We start from the raw sequence: 13,453 nt of genomic DNA on the forward strand, positions 1-13,453 counted from the left end.
AGTAACAACAGAAATGTTTTGGGTCTGATCATCAGGAGCTGGGCCGTGGGGACTCCCTCCTGGTTTCTGGCAAAGACATATCTTGGGAGCTCCGAGGGGCAGTCTCAGGGCAACACTGGCTGCCGGAGTCTGGCCAGCTCCCGCTGCTCCAAGCCAAGAGCTGTGCAGACGCGCTGGCCAGGGGCCACACTGACCAGCAGGGGGTTCTGAACTAGAGTGGATTCAGGATGAAACGACATGGCAGTGGCAGGAGACGATGACGAGCTTGTGTCCTGTGAGTAGAGGAGACACGCACACACACAAACATGCACCAGGACAGAATCACACAATATACACACACTCAGCAGAGAAAGGCTGTTCTCAGCTTGATCTTCCTTCTTACCCTTTTGTTCATTCAAACATTAATTTATTCATTTTACTATCTGCACACCTGTGGCATAGGCACTATGCTAAACACATCGGGCTAAAGGCCTGAAAGCTAGTCATTAGTTAGTCACACATGCATTAAGCACCAGCTGAGCCAGGCACATTTCGTAAAACACCATAAACCATTAGACAGTCAGTTAACTAATCAAGCAATTATTTCTTAAGTACAACCTATGTTTGTGGAGTGAATGGATACCTTTGTGCCTAACCCAGGAGGGATGGAAGAACGCTCAGATGAAGTCCCTGCTCTTTTCTAGGCCCCGAGTCCCCTCCCCACCCCGGTGCAGCGTGGCCACCCTCGCAGGCCAGCAACTTCACAGACGGAAGGCTCCACACAGCCTGGAGTGGATGTTCCCAGATCCCGAGAAAGCTCATAGTTTCTCTCATGGGGTGAGAGACTGAGTCAGTGGGTGGGATGCTGAGCAGAGCCCCCAGAGGCTGCTCAACCAGGTGAACCATCTGCCATCAGAAGAATAAATGTTGGGGCAACAGGGGACTGAGAGGTCCTGGCATTGGCTAATTCCCCATCCTTATTTCTAACTTGGATCCACCCTTTCCCACTTCGTAAGTGTTTACTGAGCATTAACTCTGTGTGAGGCACCTGGCTAGATCCACTCAGTCGGAAACAGAGAACCAGTCTCAGACCCCTACAGCAGGATCAGAGGGGCCCAATTGTATCACCATTCAAAATGGGACAGACAAAAGCACCTACCAAGGAACACGACAGGCAGCTGGATCCCGGAAGGGTAGCTCTCCTGGGGGTGCTAATGTGCTCTGGAGCATACTTGGATTACAAAGGGAGGTGGAGCCTGGGCTTGAGCCCAGTAGCCTGTGGGTGAATTCCAACCTCCGCATTCAAGGGCCCCACTCGATCCCCCATTAGCCACGTATCCTTGGGCAAGTCACTCCATCTGAGTGCCTCAGTTTCCTAATATGGAAAAGGGGCCAAAAGTAACCACACCTCACAGGGCTGCCCTGAGGAGGAAATGAGATTGCATCTGAAGCGAGTGGGGTATTTGGGGTATTTGGTCGGAGGAAAGAATTTAGTAAACAGAGGGCATTATTGTTATTTTATTGGAACTAGAGATAGCAGACAATGTCAGCCTATGTGTGTAATTACCCCACATCCTAGCAACAACACGAGGCACCAGCTATGTGACATATGTTATCTCTAGTCCGCAGAGCCATCCCCCAACTGGGCACTGTTTTCCCATTTAAATTAGAGAAGACACAGGCTGAGAGAGTAAGAGGTTTGTCCAAGGTCACACAGCCAGTAAGTTGCTGGGACAGGATGTGGACTCAAGTGCGAGATCTCTATACCACCCACGCTGCCCACTTCCCAGGTCTTGGTCCATCTCAGCACCCAGATCCCCCTGGGCCTGGCTCCCTCCTTGGCCTTAGAGGCCTGCCCCGGCTTAAGCCGGGAAGCCCCCCTTCCCCAAGCTGACAGAGCCAGGGACAGGAGTGAGTCGAGCCCACCATGCAACACAGAGGCACCTACTTGTCTGGTACTGGATGCCCAGCGCTGCCAGGCAGGCCACCAGTCCTGCCGCCAGAAGTGCCACCAGTACCACCAGCCGCTTCTCCACCTGGGTCCGCGCAGCCCAGCACCTCTGGCCACTCCGGGGGCTGTGGAAGTTCACCTGTAGGGAAGGAGGCAGGAGGGGCGGGGAAGACGTGAGCCCCAGGTCCCGCTTCCCTCGGAGGAAGGGGCTCTGCTGCAGGCCCAGGCCCTGGGGAGGCATCAGGGCTGCCTCCTGTCTCAGGGGTGGTCTGGTTCCCACAGATTCAACCCTAATCCAAGAAAGGAACAGCCACCCTGCTCAGCTGCTCAGATCTGCTCCCAAACATCAGAGAGTCAAGCAGCTCGGCCCCGACAGGCTTGTTTTTTTGTGTCACTTGATACGAGTGGAAGGAAAAAACTACAGCTTTTCCCTGTTTCTCCAGTAAGGAGTTCAAAAAGAACAGGATGTTTGGACTTGCAGGCATCCAGTGAGTACCCAGCTGGGCTCTCTGCAGAACCCCCACATCAGCGGGTCAGGGACAAGGGTGACACGGCCACGGCTCACACTTCAGAAGCACAGACCTTCTTAGCTCATTAAACCCTCATAATCCCACGCAAAAACACATGAGCCACCTTGTTACTTTTCTTTTTACAAGGAAACTGAGGTCCACAGAGGTCAGACCCTGGCTTCTCACCACCCAGCTGAATGGGGACAGCTGGGATTGGAACCCAAAGCTGTTGATGCCTGAGCCCACCAGTGGATCAGAGGTGGGTCCTGGGAGATGTTGGCAGAGATGCAAGGAGAAATAGCTCCATTCAGGTCCTGAAAGGGAGGAAAAATCCCTCCAGCCTAACAGTCTAGCTAAACAGGAAGGGAGGCACAATGAGAGGAAGTGCAGGGTGTGGCAGGGCCCTCCCTGCCTGAGGAGGGACACACCAGCCAGCAGCAATGGGAGCCGTCACCCCAGACCTCTCACACCCAAGGCAGCTTGGGGCTCCCCTCTGTTCCAAGAGGTGCTTCCTGCAAAACCCATGGCCACAGGACAGGAAGGGTCTCCTGAAGGTGGGGTGACATGTGTTCAGTGACACTGTGTCATGTGCTAACAGCTGAGCACCAACTCAGGGCCATGTTGGAAATACACAGCCCAGCAGGGAGGCAGATAAAGAAACAGACTGGGGCTGGCAGGTGTTCAATCAGGGAGGGCTTCCTGGAAGGGGAGATGTCTGGCCTGGGTCGGTGAGAATAAGTAGGAACTGGCCAGATAAGAGGGAATGGAAGTGGAGAGGAGAGGAGGGCCTAGATGCTAAGGGGCACAGAAAGCCAAGTTAAGAGCCTAGACTTCCTCTTGAGGACTGGAATGACATGATTAGACTTGCCCTTTGGGAAGGGCAGGATGGAGGGAGCAAGGCTTTCCAGGAAGAGGGAGAGCTGTCAGGGAAGATGAGGAGACTGAGACTCTGACCTGCAAGTGCCCCACCAATAGCCTGAGGGGTGCCCCTGGTGCCCGGTCAGAGTCCTGAGGGAGTCTCACCCTGGCACTCGGGGATCTGAAGTGGGTCACTTGAGGGAAGGGTACTGAGAAGCCACGTGGCCATGGTTAGGTATTTACTGGGCAGGAAACGACTGGGATTTGCTGCACCAGAGACGGAGGAACACAAGCACTTTCTGTGGAAAAAAAAATTGGGTTCCAAAACTGAGAAAAGGGGCCAGGCGTGGGGGCTCACGCCTGTAGTCCCAACACTTTGGGAGGCTGAGGTGGGAGGATCACCTGAGGTCAGGAGTTCAAGACCAGCCTGGCCAACATAGTGAAACCCCATCTCTACTAAAAAACACAAAAATTAGCTGGGTGTGGTGGCGGGCGCCTGTAGTCCCAGCTACTCGGGAGGCTGAGGCAGGAGAATCGTTTGAGCCCGGGAGGCGGAGGTTGCAGTGAGCTGATACTGTGCCACTGCACTCCAGCCTGGGCGACACAGCCAGATTCCATCTCGGAAACAAAACAAAACAAAACTGAGCAAAGGATCTTGGGGCTTAGAGACGCTTCAGTGGAGGCTCAGGAGGCTGAGACACTGAAGCAGCTGGGTCAGTTAGTGGGAGGGATGCCGCCTGCTCAAATCCTTCAAGAATCTCTTCTAAAATAGTGAGCAACGGAAGTTTCAGACCATGCTACGTTCATGAATGAAAAGTTCAGGCTGTAAGGGCCTGGCGCAGAGACAGACAGCCTGGTGTGATGCTAACATGTACACTGTACTCAGAAGTTTATCAAGTGCTTTTTCAGAGTAATCAGTTATCACACACACTTTACCTTGGTCACTGGTATTCAGAAGGGCCCCAAGGACTTGAAGCATGCACTGCCTTGTCTAGGGACACTGACGTATGTGTCCTGTTGCCCCTGAGTTTGTTTCATCCTTCCTCCTTTAGGCCTCTCATGCCCCCATTATCACGGCTCAGCTCACAGGGCACAAGGAGGCCGTGAGACTGTTTTTGTTTTGTTTTGTTTTGTTTTTTGAGACGGAATCTCCGTCTGTCAACCAGGCTGGAGTGCAATGGCACAATCTCGGCTCACTGCAACCTCTGCTTCAAGCGATTCTCCTGCCTCAGCCTCCTGAGTAGCTAAGATTACAGGCGTGTGCTACCACGCCTGGCTAATTTTTGTATTTTTAATAGAGATGGGATTTCACCATGTTGGTCAGGCTGATCTCGAACTTCTGACCTTGTGATCCGCCTGCCTCAGCCTCCCAAAGTGGTGGGATTACAGGTGTGAGCCACCACGCCTGGATGAGACCTTGGTTTAAGAGGTACCCATCAGCCAGGCTTAGTGGTTCATGCCTATAATCCCAACACTTTGGGAGGCTGAGGCAGGAGGATGGCTTAAGCCCAGGAGTTCAAGACCAGCCTGGACAACACAGTCAGACCCCATCTCTAAGAAATAAAAACAATTAAATTAAATTAGTAGGCATGGTGGCACACACCTGTAGTCCCAGCTACTTGGGAAGCTGAGGCAGGAGGATTGCTTGAGCCTGGAAGGTCGAGGCTGCAGTAAGCCATGATTGTGCCTCTGCACTCCAGCCCGGGCAACAGAGCAAGACCCTATCTCAAAAAAGAAAAAAAAAAAAGAGGCCAGCTGCAGTGGCTCACGACTATAATCCCAGCACCTTGGGAGGGTGAGGTGGGTGGATCACCTGAGGTTGGGAGTTTGAGATCACCCTGGCCAACATGGTGAAACCGCGTCTCTACTAAAAATATTAAAATTAGCTGGGCATGGTGGCACACGCCTGTAATCCCAGCTACTGGGGAGGCTGAGGTGGGAGAATTGCTTGAAACTGGGACCTGGAAGCTGCAGTGAGCAGAGATCACGCCACTGCACTCCAACCTGCATGACAGAGCGAGACCCTGTCTTGAAAACAAAAAAAACAGAAAGAAAAGAAAAGCCAGCACCCTATGCCTGGTGCTGGCTCCAGGGAGCAAAGGACACAGCCACTAGGCTTGGGACGCAGGGAAACCTCACCTTATCTGGACAGGAGATAGCTAGGAGCAAGGAGCAAAGTCATCTGTGGAGAGAAGGGAGAGAAGCAAGCAATAGAACGGGGAAGATGAAAGAAAGAGGGAGAGGAAAGGAAAAAAAGAATAATGGCAGCAAATAAACACTTGAGGGCTAAATGCCTGGGATCATATTAATTCGATTTTGATGGTGCAATTCTATCTTCATAACATTCTTTTTTTTTTTTTTTTTTTTTTTTTGAGACAGAGTCTTGCTCTGTCACCCAGGCTGGAGTATAGTGGCGCCATCTCGGCTCACCACAACCTTGGCCTCCCGGGTTCAAGAGATTCTCCTGCCTCAGCCTCCCAAGTAGCTGGGACTACAGGGACGTGCCACCATGCCTGGCTAATTTTTTGTATTTTTAGTGGAAATGGGTTTTCACCGTGTTAGCCAGGATGGTCTCAATCAATCTCCTGACCTCGTGATTTGCCCGCCTCAGCCTCCCAAAATGCTGGGATTACAGGCGTGAGCTTGTAATCCCAGCATTCTTGGCCCATAACATTCCTTTTTTAGATTTTTTTTTTTTTTTTTGAGACAGAGTCTCACTGTGTCACCCAGGCTGGAGTGCAGTGGGGAGGTCTCTGTTCATTGGGACCTCTGTCTCCCGGGTTCAAACAATTCTCCTGCCTCAGCCTCCCAAGTAGCTGGGATTACAGATGTGCGCCACCACGCCCAGCTAATTTTTGTCTTTTTAGTAGAGACAGTTTCACCATGTTGGCCAGGCTGGTCTCAAACTCCTGACCTCAGGTGATCTGCCCACCTCAGTTTCCCAAAGTGCTGGGATTACAGGCATGAGCCACTGCACCGGGCCTATCTTCACAACATTTCTAAGAATAGGTATTAGTGTTAGCGCCAGAAGAAACACAGGAAGTTGGGGCATGAAGGCAAAGAGAGAGGAGAGAGAACAGGGAGGCAACTCACGTCTCCAGGACTGGCAGCTACAGGCCTACCAGGACGTGCTACCCTCCTGTAGGGGCAGGAGGTGGAGCTGGCCTTCACTGTTTGATGAAAAGTGCTAAATCAAAACAAATGGTGTTCACTGCAAAATTAAATTAAAATTAAGCCAGAATTGAATTAAAAATTCATAGTTTCAGGCAAGAATAGTAAGCAGACTTTGAAAATGGGGTTTTTAACCTTTGTCTTGCTCTTTGCTTGACTTGTGCTATAGGCTATGGGCCTCATGGTTTCTGGATGAACCTTGTCTCTGAAGGCAGAAGGAATCCAGATGCCTCTTCCTGGGGCGGGAGAAGTCACCTAGAGGTACTGGACCAGGATCAGGAGGCCTCTCCAGGGCAGGTTGGCCAATTCCTGGGTGCAATGGAAAGGGCTGGGCCGTGAGTCAGGGCATCGATCTGCTTCCAATGGCTGCTGGCCTCGGCTGAGTCTCTTTTCTTTGCATCCCTGTTACACCTGCCCAGCCTCCTTCATGGGACTGTGGAGGGGATCTGTGAGATGAGGCCACAGCATGGGGAGATGTGAGTGGTTTCTCAGTTTTCTTTTGGAAATGAGGTCCTGTCAATCATGGTAGAACTGGCCTGAGCAGCTTGGAGGGTAGGAGGATTGGTGGCGGGCAGCCCGGGTCCCTCTCAGGGGAGGGTACTGTGAAGTGGCCATCCGCTGAGAGGCAGCGCTGACGCCTGGAAGACGCAGAACTGCTGTAGATGCTCAGCTTACTGGTGGGCTTAATTTCCTATTTATTGTCGTGGGAAACAGAAAGAGAATGAGAGGGAGGTGGTGCCCTCAAAACAGAGAGGTGGAGAACAAGACAAAGAAATGAGAGAGCCAGAGAAACAGAGAGAGTGAGAGAGCTAGAGTAAGGGAAATAGAGCAGCGCTATCCAGCCAGGAGTTCCCAGGGTTTCCACAGCCAAGGGAACAAAGCCCTAATCCGGGACACATATTTGGTTACAGAAGTGAGTGCTTGGCTCACCTAGGCTTACAGCAAGAACAAGTTCTGCAGGTGAGGACGGGGCCCACTGCCTGGGGCCCAGGAGACAAGCCAGGAGCAGAGAGGGTGGGGAGCCAGGCGAAGCCAGGTTTTCCGAGTCAGGTCGGGAGGGAAGGCAGAACCCAGCAACCTGGGCTGCAGGAAGCAGCAATGGGAGTGGTTTGGCCAAGGGTCTAGCAGGGATCCCACCCGTCTGCAGCCCAGAAGCCCAGCCACCCGGGAGTGCTGGCAGGGGCACCAGGCTCGGCTCCCTGGAGTAAATAAGCCTTTGAGAGCAAGTCGACTGTGACAGCCCAGCCCGCGAGGAACCCTGCCTCCGGAAGCGCCGCAAAGTCAGTTTGGGGAAGTTTCTTCCAGTAAAGTTTCCATGAGGTGGCCTTCTGGCTGAGGCACTGGGGTCAGTCCAGAGCAAAACTCATGTCCTGTGTCCTCTTGTCTCCGCCTGAGCCCTGTCTGCCACCCCACCCAGATGCCTGACTTTAAATGACTGGTAACAGCTTAAAGTACGACCTGCTGCAGGTAGGGGAGGGCACTCCTCACATCTTAGCAAGAATCAAAGGCTGATTAAGTACTTTCTAGCTTTCCTTGCCTCCTAGAAGGAATACCCAGCTCCCCACAGCATGGGAGAAAGACGGTAACCCTGAGAAGTCAAATATCGCACTGCGTGTTGCTGGGCAGTCTCTGGGCCTCAGTCTCCCATCTCTAAAATGAGGAGGGTGGATGAGGTTCCAGGTATGACTTCTCAGACTCTAGAACCTCAAGGCTTTAACAGGCAAACAGAGTTGACAACTCCAGGTAAACAGACATGTCTTTTTAAAACATTGAGTGGGCCTGTCCCTGAAATGACCCTCGAAAGACAGCTTTGGCCAAGCATGATGGCTCACATCTGTAATCCCAGCACTTTGGGAGGCCAAGGTGAGAGGATCGCTTGAGCCCTGGAATTCAAGCCTGCAGTAAGCCATGCACTCAAGCCCGGACGAGAGAGCAAACAAAGTAAGAAACTGGCTCTACAAAATACATATAAAAATTAGGGGCTGGGGGCCAGGCAAAGTGGCTCATGCCTATAATCCCAGCATTTTGGGAGGCCAAGGCAGGTGGATCACCTGAGGTTGGGAGTTTGAGGCCAGGCTGGCCAACATGGTAAAACTCTGTCTCTACTAAAAACACAAAAATTAGCCAGGCATGGTGGTGTGCACCTGTAATCCCAGCTACTAGGGAGGCTGAGGTGGGAGAATTGCTTGAACCCAGGAGGTGGAGGTTGCAGTGAGCTGAGATTGCACCACTGCACTCAGGTTTGGGCAACAATGCAAGACTCTGTCTCAAAAAAAAAAAAAAAAAAAAAAAGAAAGAAGAGGGAAGAAGAAGAAAGAAGGAGAAAGAAGGCAAAGGGGAGGGGAGGGGAGCCCTGTGCAAGGTGGGAAAAAAATGAGAAAACCATAACTAAGAATTTAAGATCTCACCTTTCCTTTTTTCTTAACAACAAAAAAAGACCGTTAGAAGTAATTGAATGAATTTCAAAGGTTTTGGTAGACATGGCCATCTGCTCCTCAGTTCAGGCTGCAGGTGTAACTTCAGCTATTTCCCTTTCTGCCACCGAAATGGTGTATGTTCAGGTGTGGGAAGATCAGGCAGCTGGCTTTGGCAGAGCAGAGGCTTCAGAGAGAAAGCTAACATATTTAGATGTATATTATTATATCATGTCACCCATAGTGAGTTTCTATAATAATCCTCATAATAACCAAATCCTTTTTCTAAGCATTATCCAAAATGCTTTCCCTCATACTGTCCCATTTGAGCCTTTACAACAGCTCCAAGAGGTGGGTAATAATATTAACCCCATTTTACAAAGGAAGCTGAGGAAGTGAGTTGCTTTCAGGTCTCACAGCCCAGAAGAGCCAGAGCTGGGCTCTAAGTTAGAGCTAACTGCCTCTGAATTCTGTGCTTGGTCCACAGTGACTCACTTTAGTAGACTGCAAGTAATTTGTGCCTAAAATATGGGATAAAGAAAAAGAAAAGGTTAGACACGGTGGCTGTAATCCCAGTCCTTTGGGAGGCTGAGGCAGGAGGATCACTTGAGGCTAGGAGTTCGAGACCAGCCTGGGCAACATGGCAAAACCCCATCTCTACTAAAAATACAAAAATTAGCCAGGCATGGCGGCATGTGCCTGTAGTTCCAGCTATTTGGGAGGCTGAGGTGAGAGAATCACAGGTCAAGGCTGCAGTGAGCCCAGATTGCGCCACTGCACTCTAGCCTGGGCAGCAGAGTGAGACCTTGTCTCAAAAAAAAAAAAAAAAAAAAAAAAAAAAAAGAAAGAAAAAGAAAAATGCTTTCATGTGAGGTATAGGTAGAATTTTGCTCTGGTTAAATTCAACACTGGCCAGCAGGTCCAATAATAATAAATAAATGTGGCAAGTAATAAAGTAACGAATGTGGCAAGTTTGGCTGAAAAACGGAAGTTTCCATTTATTAGTTATTGGTGTTGATCACCTGGGACTTCCTAAGACTAACGGACTTCAAAATCTTGAAAAATCAAATAGCTTATTTTTTAGCTGTCCATCAAGAGAAGGATTTGGGGTGAAGGATCTATTTTTAAAAGTCTAAAATTGAGAGCACAGGCTAGACGTGGTGGTTCATGCCTATAATCCCAGCACTTTGGAAGGCCGAGGTAGGCAGATCACCTGAGGGCAGGAGTTCGAGACCAGCCTGGCCAACATGGCAAAGCCTCATCTCTACTGAAAATACAAATATTAGCCGAGCATGGTGGCGTGCGCCTGTAATCCCAGCTACTCCAGAGGCTGAGGCAGGAGAATCGCTTGAACCTGGGAGGCGGAGGTTGCAGTGAGCTGAGATCGCGCCACTGCACTCCAGCCTCTACAACAGAGAGAGATTCTGCCTCAAAATAAACAAATAAATATAAATAAAGTCGAGGAAGAAGTTGTGTTGCTAGCAACCGGCCCAAAGGAAATAATCTGAAAAGCTAAAAAATGGGTCACCCATAGAGTGACAGCAATGGAGCCTAAGGGTCCAACTACAGTGGAGTGAATAAGTATAGTTTTATATGTTGGTACCATGAGGTGTTACGATTTTTAATGGCAGCATGTTTCGGGAGTTTCTGACAATGTAGAAGATGCTTATGAAGTGGCACTGAATGAAAAATGAGGGATATAACACTGTATATTTAGAGTGAGTTCAACTATGTTTAAAAATATATACACACAAGTGTGAAAAACTAGAAACCGTTATCTCCAAGTGGCAGGATTACTGCTCCGTTTTTAATTCCTTTTTATACTTGACTATCTTTTTTTCTCCCCCCAGTGAGCATATAAAGCTTTTACACTGCGGGGGAAAAAAAAAAAAAAACGATTGAAAACATTAAATTAATAGAATACTCTGCCTCATAAATGGAGATGAATGGGTTCTTGACTCAGAAAAGCAAGCACTAGCTAATTTATGTTCACTTTGGGGAAGTTGTGGCGGCGCCACGCAAGCCAAGCTGGGTACCCACAAAAATGTCCCAAATCCTTGGGTAACCTCTTTGCCTTTTCCTACAAGGAAAATGGAAAATGTATCCATTTAGGGACACCGACACTAACTCCAACCACAGACAACAGCGATGCGACCCCAGGAACGTCTCTAACCTCTCTCTGTACCTCACCTTTATCATCAATAACGTGGGCATAAAACAATAATCCTAGCAGGCCCTGTATAATATGCATGACATCCACTTTCCCTAACATCCATTTCACAGTGAGGCATCACCACTGAAAGAGATTAAGCCACTTGCCCAAGGTCATAAGTGGAGTACGAATTCAAACCTGGGTCACTGGCTTCAGAGACGGGGCTCCCCCTGCTTGGCCGGGGGCCCTCCCCAGACAAATGTGCTATTTCATCTTAAAAAGGCTATACCCCAAGCAGGCTGCTGTGAGCATAACAGCAACACGGCATATTACTTTGCTGAATTCTGAAATGCTTTCGTGTTGATATATTTAGACCCTTCTGTGGAAGATGAGACTGAAAAACACTGCTGATTAGATTCTGTTTTGATTTGTGAAGGGAAAAGCACCTGCCCCAGAAATCTAATTTCCTGCTGGCTTCAGCCTTTTATGAAGAGTCCACTGGGAAGGGGTTTGAGACAGACGGGGTTTGATGTGTCACTCCCGGATTTTTAGCTCTGTGACCGAAGGCCAGTGGTTGCCCCTCTCAGAGCCTCAGTTTCCACATCTGTAAGTGGGGACAGTAATCCCTACAGCTCTCAGGGGTGTTCCTGAAGGTTAAGCATGGGTACCACATCCCAGTGGGTAGAGCACTTGGGACCGTGAGTTTGGGTCCCCTGGGCCTGACTCCTGGAGGAGGAACTCCATCAATGGTGTCTCCCTGCACTGGGAGAATTATTCACTTCTTTTTTTTTTTTTTTTTTTTTTTTTGAGACGGAGTCTTGCTCTGTCTCCTGGGCTGGAGTTGCAGTGGCCGGATCTCAGCTCACTGCAAGCTCCGCCTCCCAGGTTCACGCCATTCTCCTGCCTCAGCCTCCCGAGTAGCTGGGACTACAGGCGCCGCCACTTCGCCCGGCTAGTTTTTTGTATTTTTTAGTAGAGACGGGGTTTCATCATGTTCACCAGGATGGTCTCGATCTCCTGACCTCGTGATCCACCCGTCTCGGCCTCCCAAAGTGCTGGGATTACCGGCTTGAGCCACCGCGCCCGGCCAGAATTATTCACTTCTAAGAGGCGTGTCTGAGTGGAGAGGGCCTGGCAACCTAAGTGTCCACTCATCCTAAGCTCGCCTTTGGGAAGAGTTGTGTGCCAGTTCACCAAGCGCCCCCAAGATTCTCCCAAATACCTCCCTTGGTCTACCTGGCAGAAGTCCTCCGGGAATTGGGGTGCCCCAGCTCCTCTTTCTACACTGGTTTCGGAAGAGCCAGATCACTGGGTCTCCTAGGGTGTCTGCATGGTTTCCAACACCTTCCCATGCACCTGGCTGGCTCCAAACCCCTCCAGCACTGAGGTCTTGGCCACAGCTCTCCCAGTGCAGCCCCCCAGGGAGGGGAGGGCAGAAAGCAACCTTGCTCAGTGTCCTGTCACATGGCAGGGACGGGGGTGGGGCCCTCCCCTGGAGTGGGCAGATGAGATGCCCACAGGTGCAGACCCTGGGGAGGAGAGGAATTGGACTTCCTCAGTAGGATGAAAAGTGGCAGGGAGAGGGGGCAGAGGACAGGTTCCTGGCCCCAGGAAACTCAGGTATTGGGAGGGAAAGAGGAAGAGGGTGGTACTGCCTCCTGGATAAGGTGACCAACTTTCCCAGTTTGCCCACGACTGGGGGAGTGGGTTCCAGGGATGCAGGGCTTTCCACGCTAAAACAGAAAAGCTATAGACTGCCGGTAATGAGCCTGGGCAAGTCCCGGGACATTCACAAACTGTGCCTTCTGTGGAAAGGGAACTGGGCCAGTTCGGGTCTCCGGGGTGCTTTTAACTCTGCCACCTGGGCTGTGGCCCCAGAAGCAGGTGGCCGGGAGGATCTGGGGATGGCAGGGGCAGGTGAGGGGAAACTGGTGGGTTCTGGAAGGCTTCTCGGCGCGGAGCTCCAGCTGCGGGGAGGCGCGGCCCCTCCCGGATAGCGGGACGGGGGAGGGGAAGAGGCGGGGTAGGTAGGGACCGGGGGCGCGGCAGCAGCAGCGCGCATGCCCGGACCCCGGACCCCGGACCCCGGGCGCCGGGGCACCGGTTGGGAGCGGAGGGCGCCTACCTGCAGGCCGTTGGGATACGCGTCGCCCTCGGAGAGTGAGTCCACCAGGTCCTCCTCGTCCAACGTGGCCCGCTTGTAGGTCGACATCTGCAAGGCCAAATGCAGCACGGACTCCCTCAGCGCCTCCATGGCTCTCGCACCCGAATGGGGAAGCGGCCCCGACCCCCGCGCCGCCGCCGCCGCCGCCGCGCCCCGCCCCAGCTAGGACACCCGAGACCGAGACCGGCCCACGGAGCGGCCCGCGCGGGGAGGGGTCCCGCCCGCCTCCCGCCCCCGCCCCCGCCCTCCGGGCCG

At 51.6% G+C, this 13,453-nt stretch overlaps 1 protein-coding gene across 2 annotated transcripts in view; it reads right to left on the reverse strand.

Annotated features, from left to right (window-relative positions):
- The window catches only part of ECE1 (endothelin converting enzyme 1), a 132,494-nt gene that overhangs the window by 62,762 nt on the left and 56,279 nt on the right, over positions 1-13,453 (reverse strand). For both annotated transcript variants that reach the window (XM_050790779.1, XM_050790768.1), the window contains exons 2-3: positions 13,160-13,246; positions 1,928-2,069 (exon numbers count right to left, since the gene is read on the reverse strand). In XM_050790779.1, the coding sequence (XP_050646736.1) occupies positions 1,928-2,069; positions 13,160-13,246 (229 nt within the window). The remainder of the gene's footprint in view (positions 1-1,927; positions 2,070-13,159; positions 13,247-13,453) is intronic.

The sequence above is a fragment of the Macaca thibetana genome, chromosome 1 (genome assembly GCF_024542745.1).
Source record: "Macaca thibetana thibetana isolate TM-01 chromosome 1, ASM2454274v1, whole genome shotgun sequence".
NCBI classification, from domain to species: domain Eukaryota; kingdom Metazoa; phylum Chordata; class Mammalia; order Primates; family Cercopithecidae; genus Macaca; species Macaca thibetana.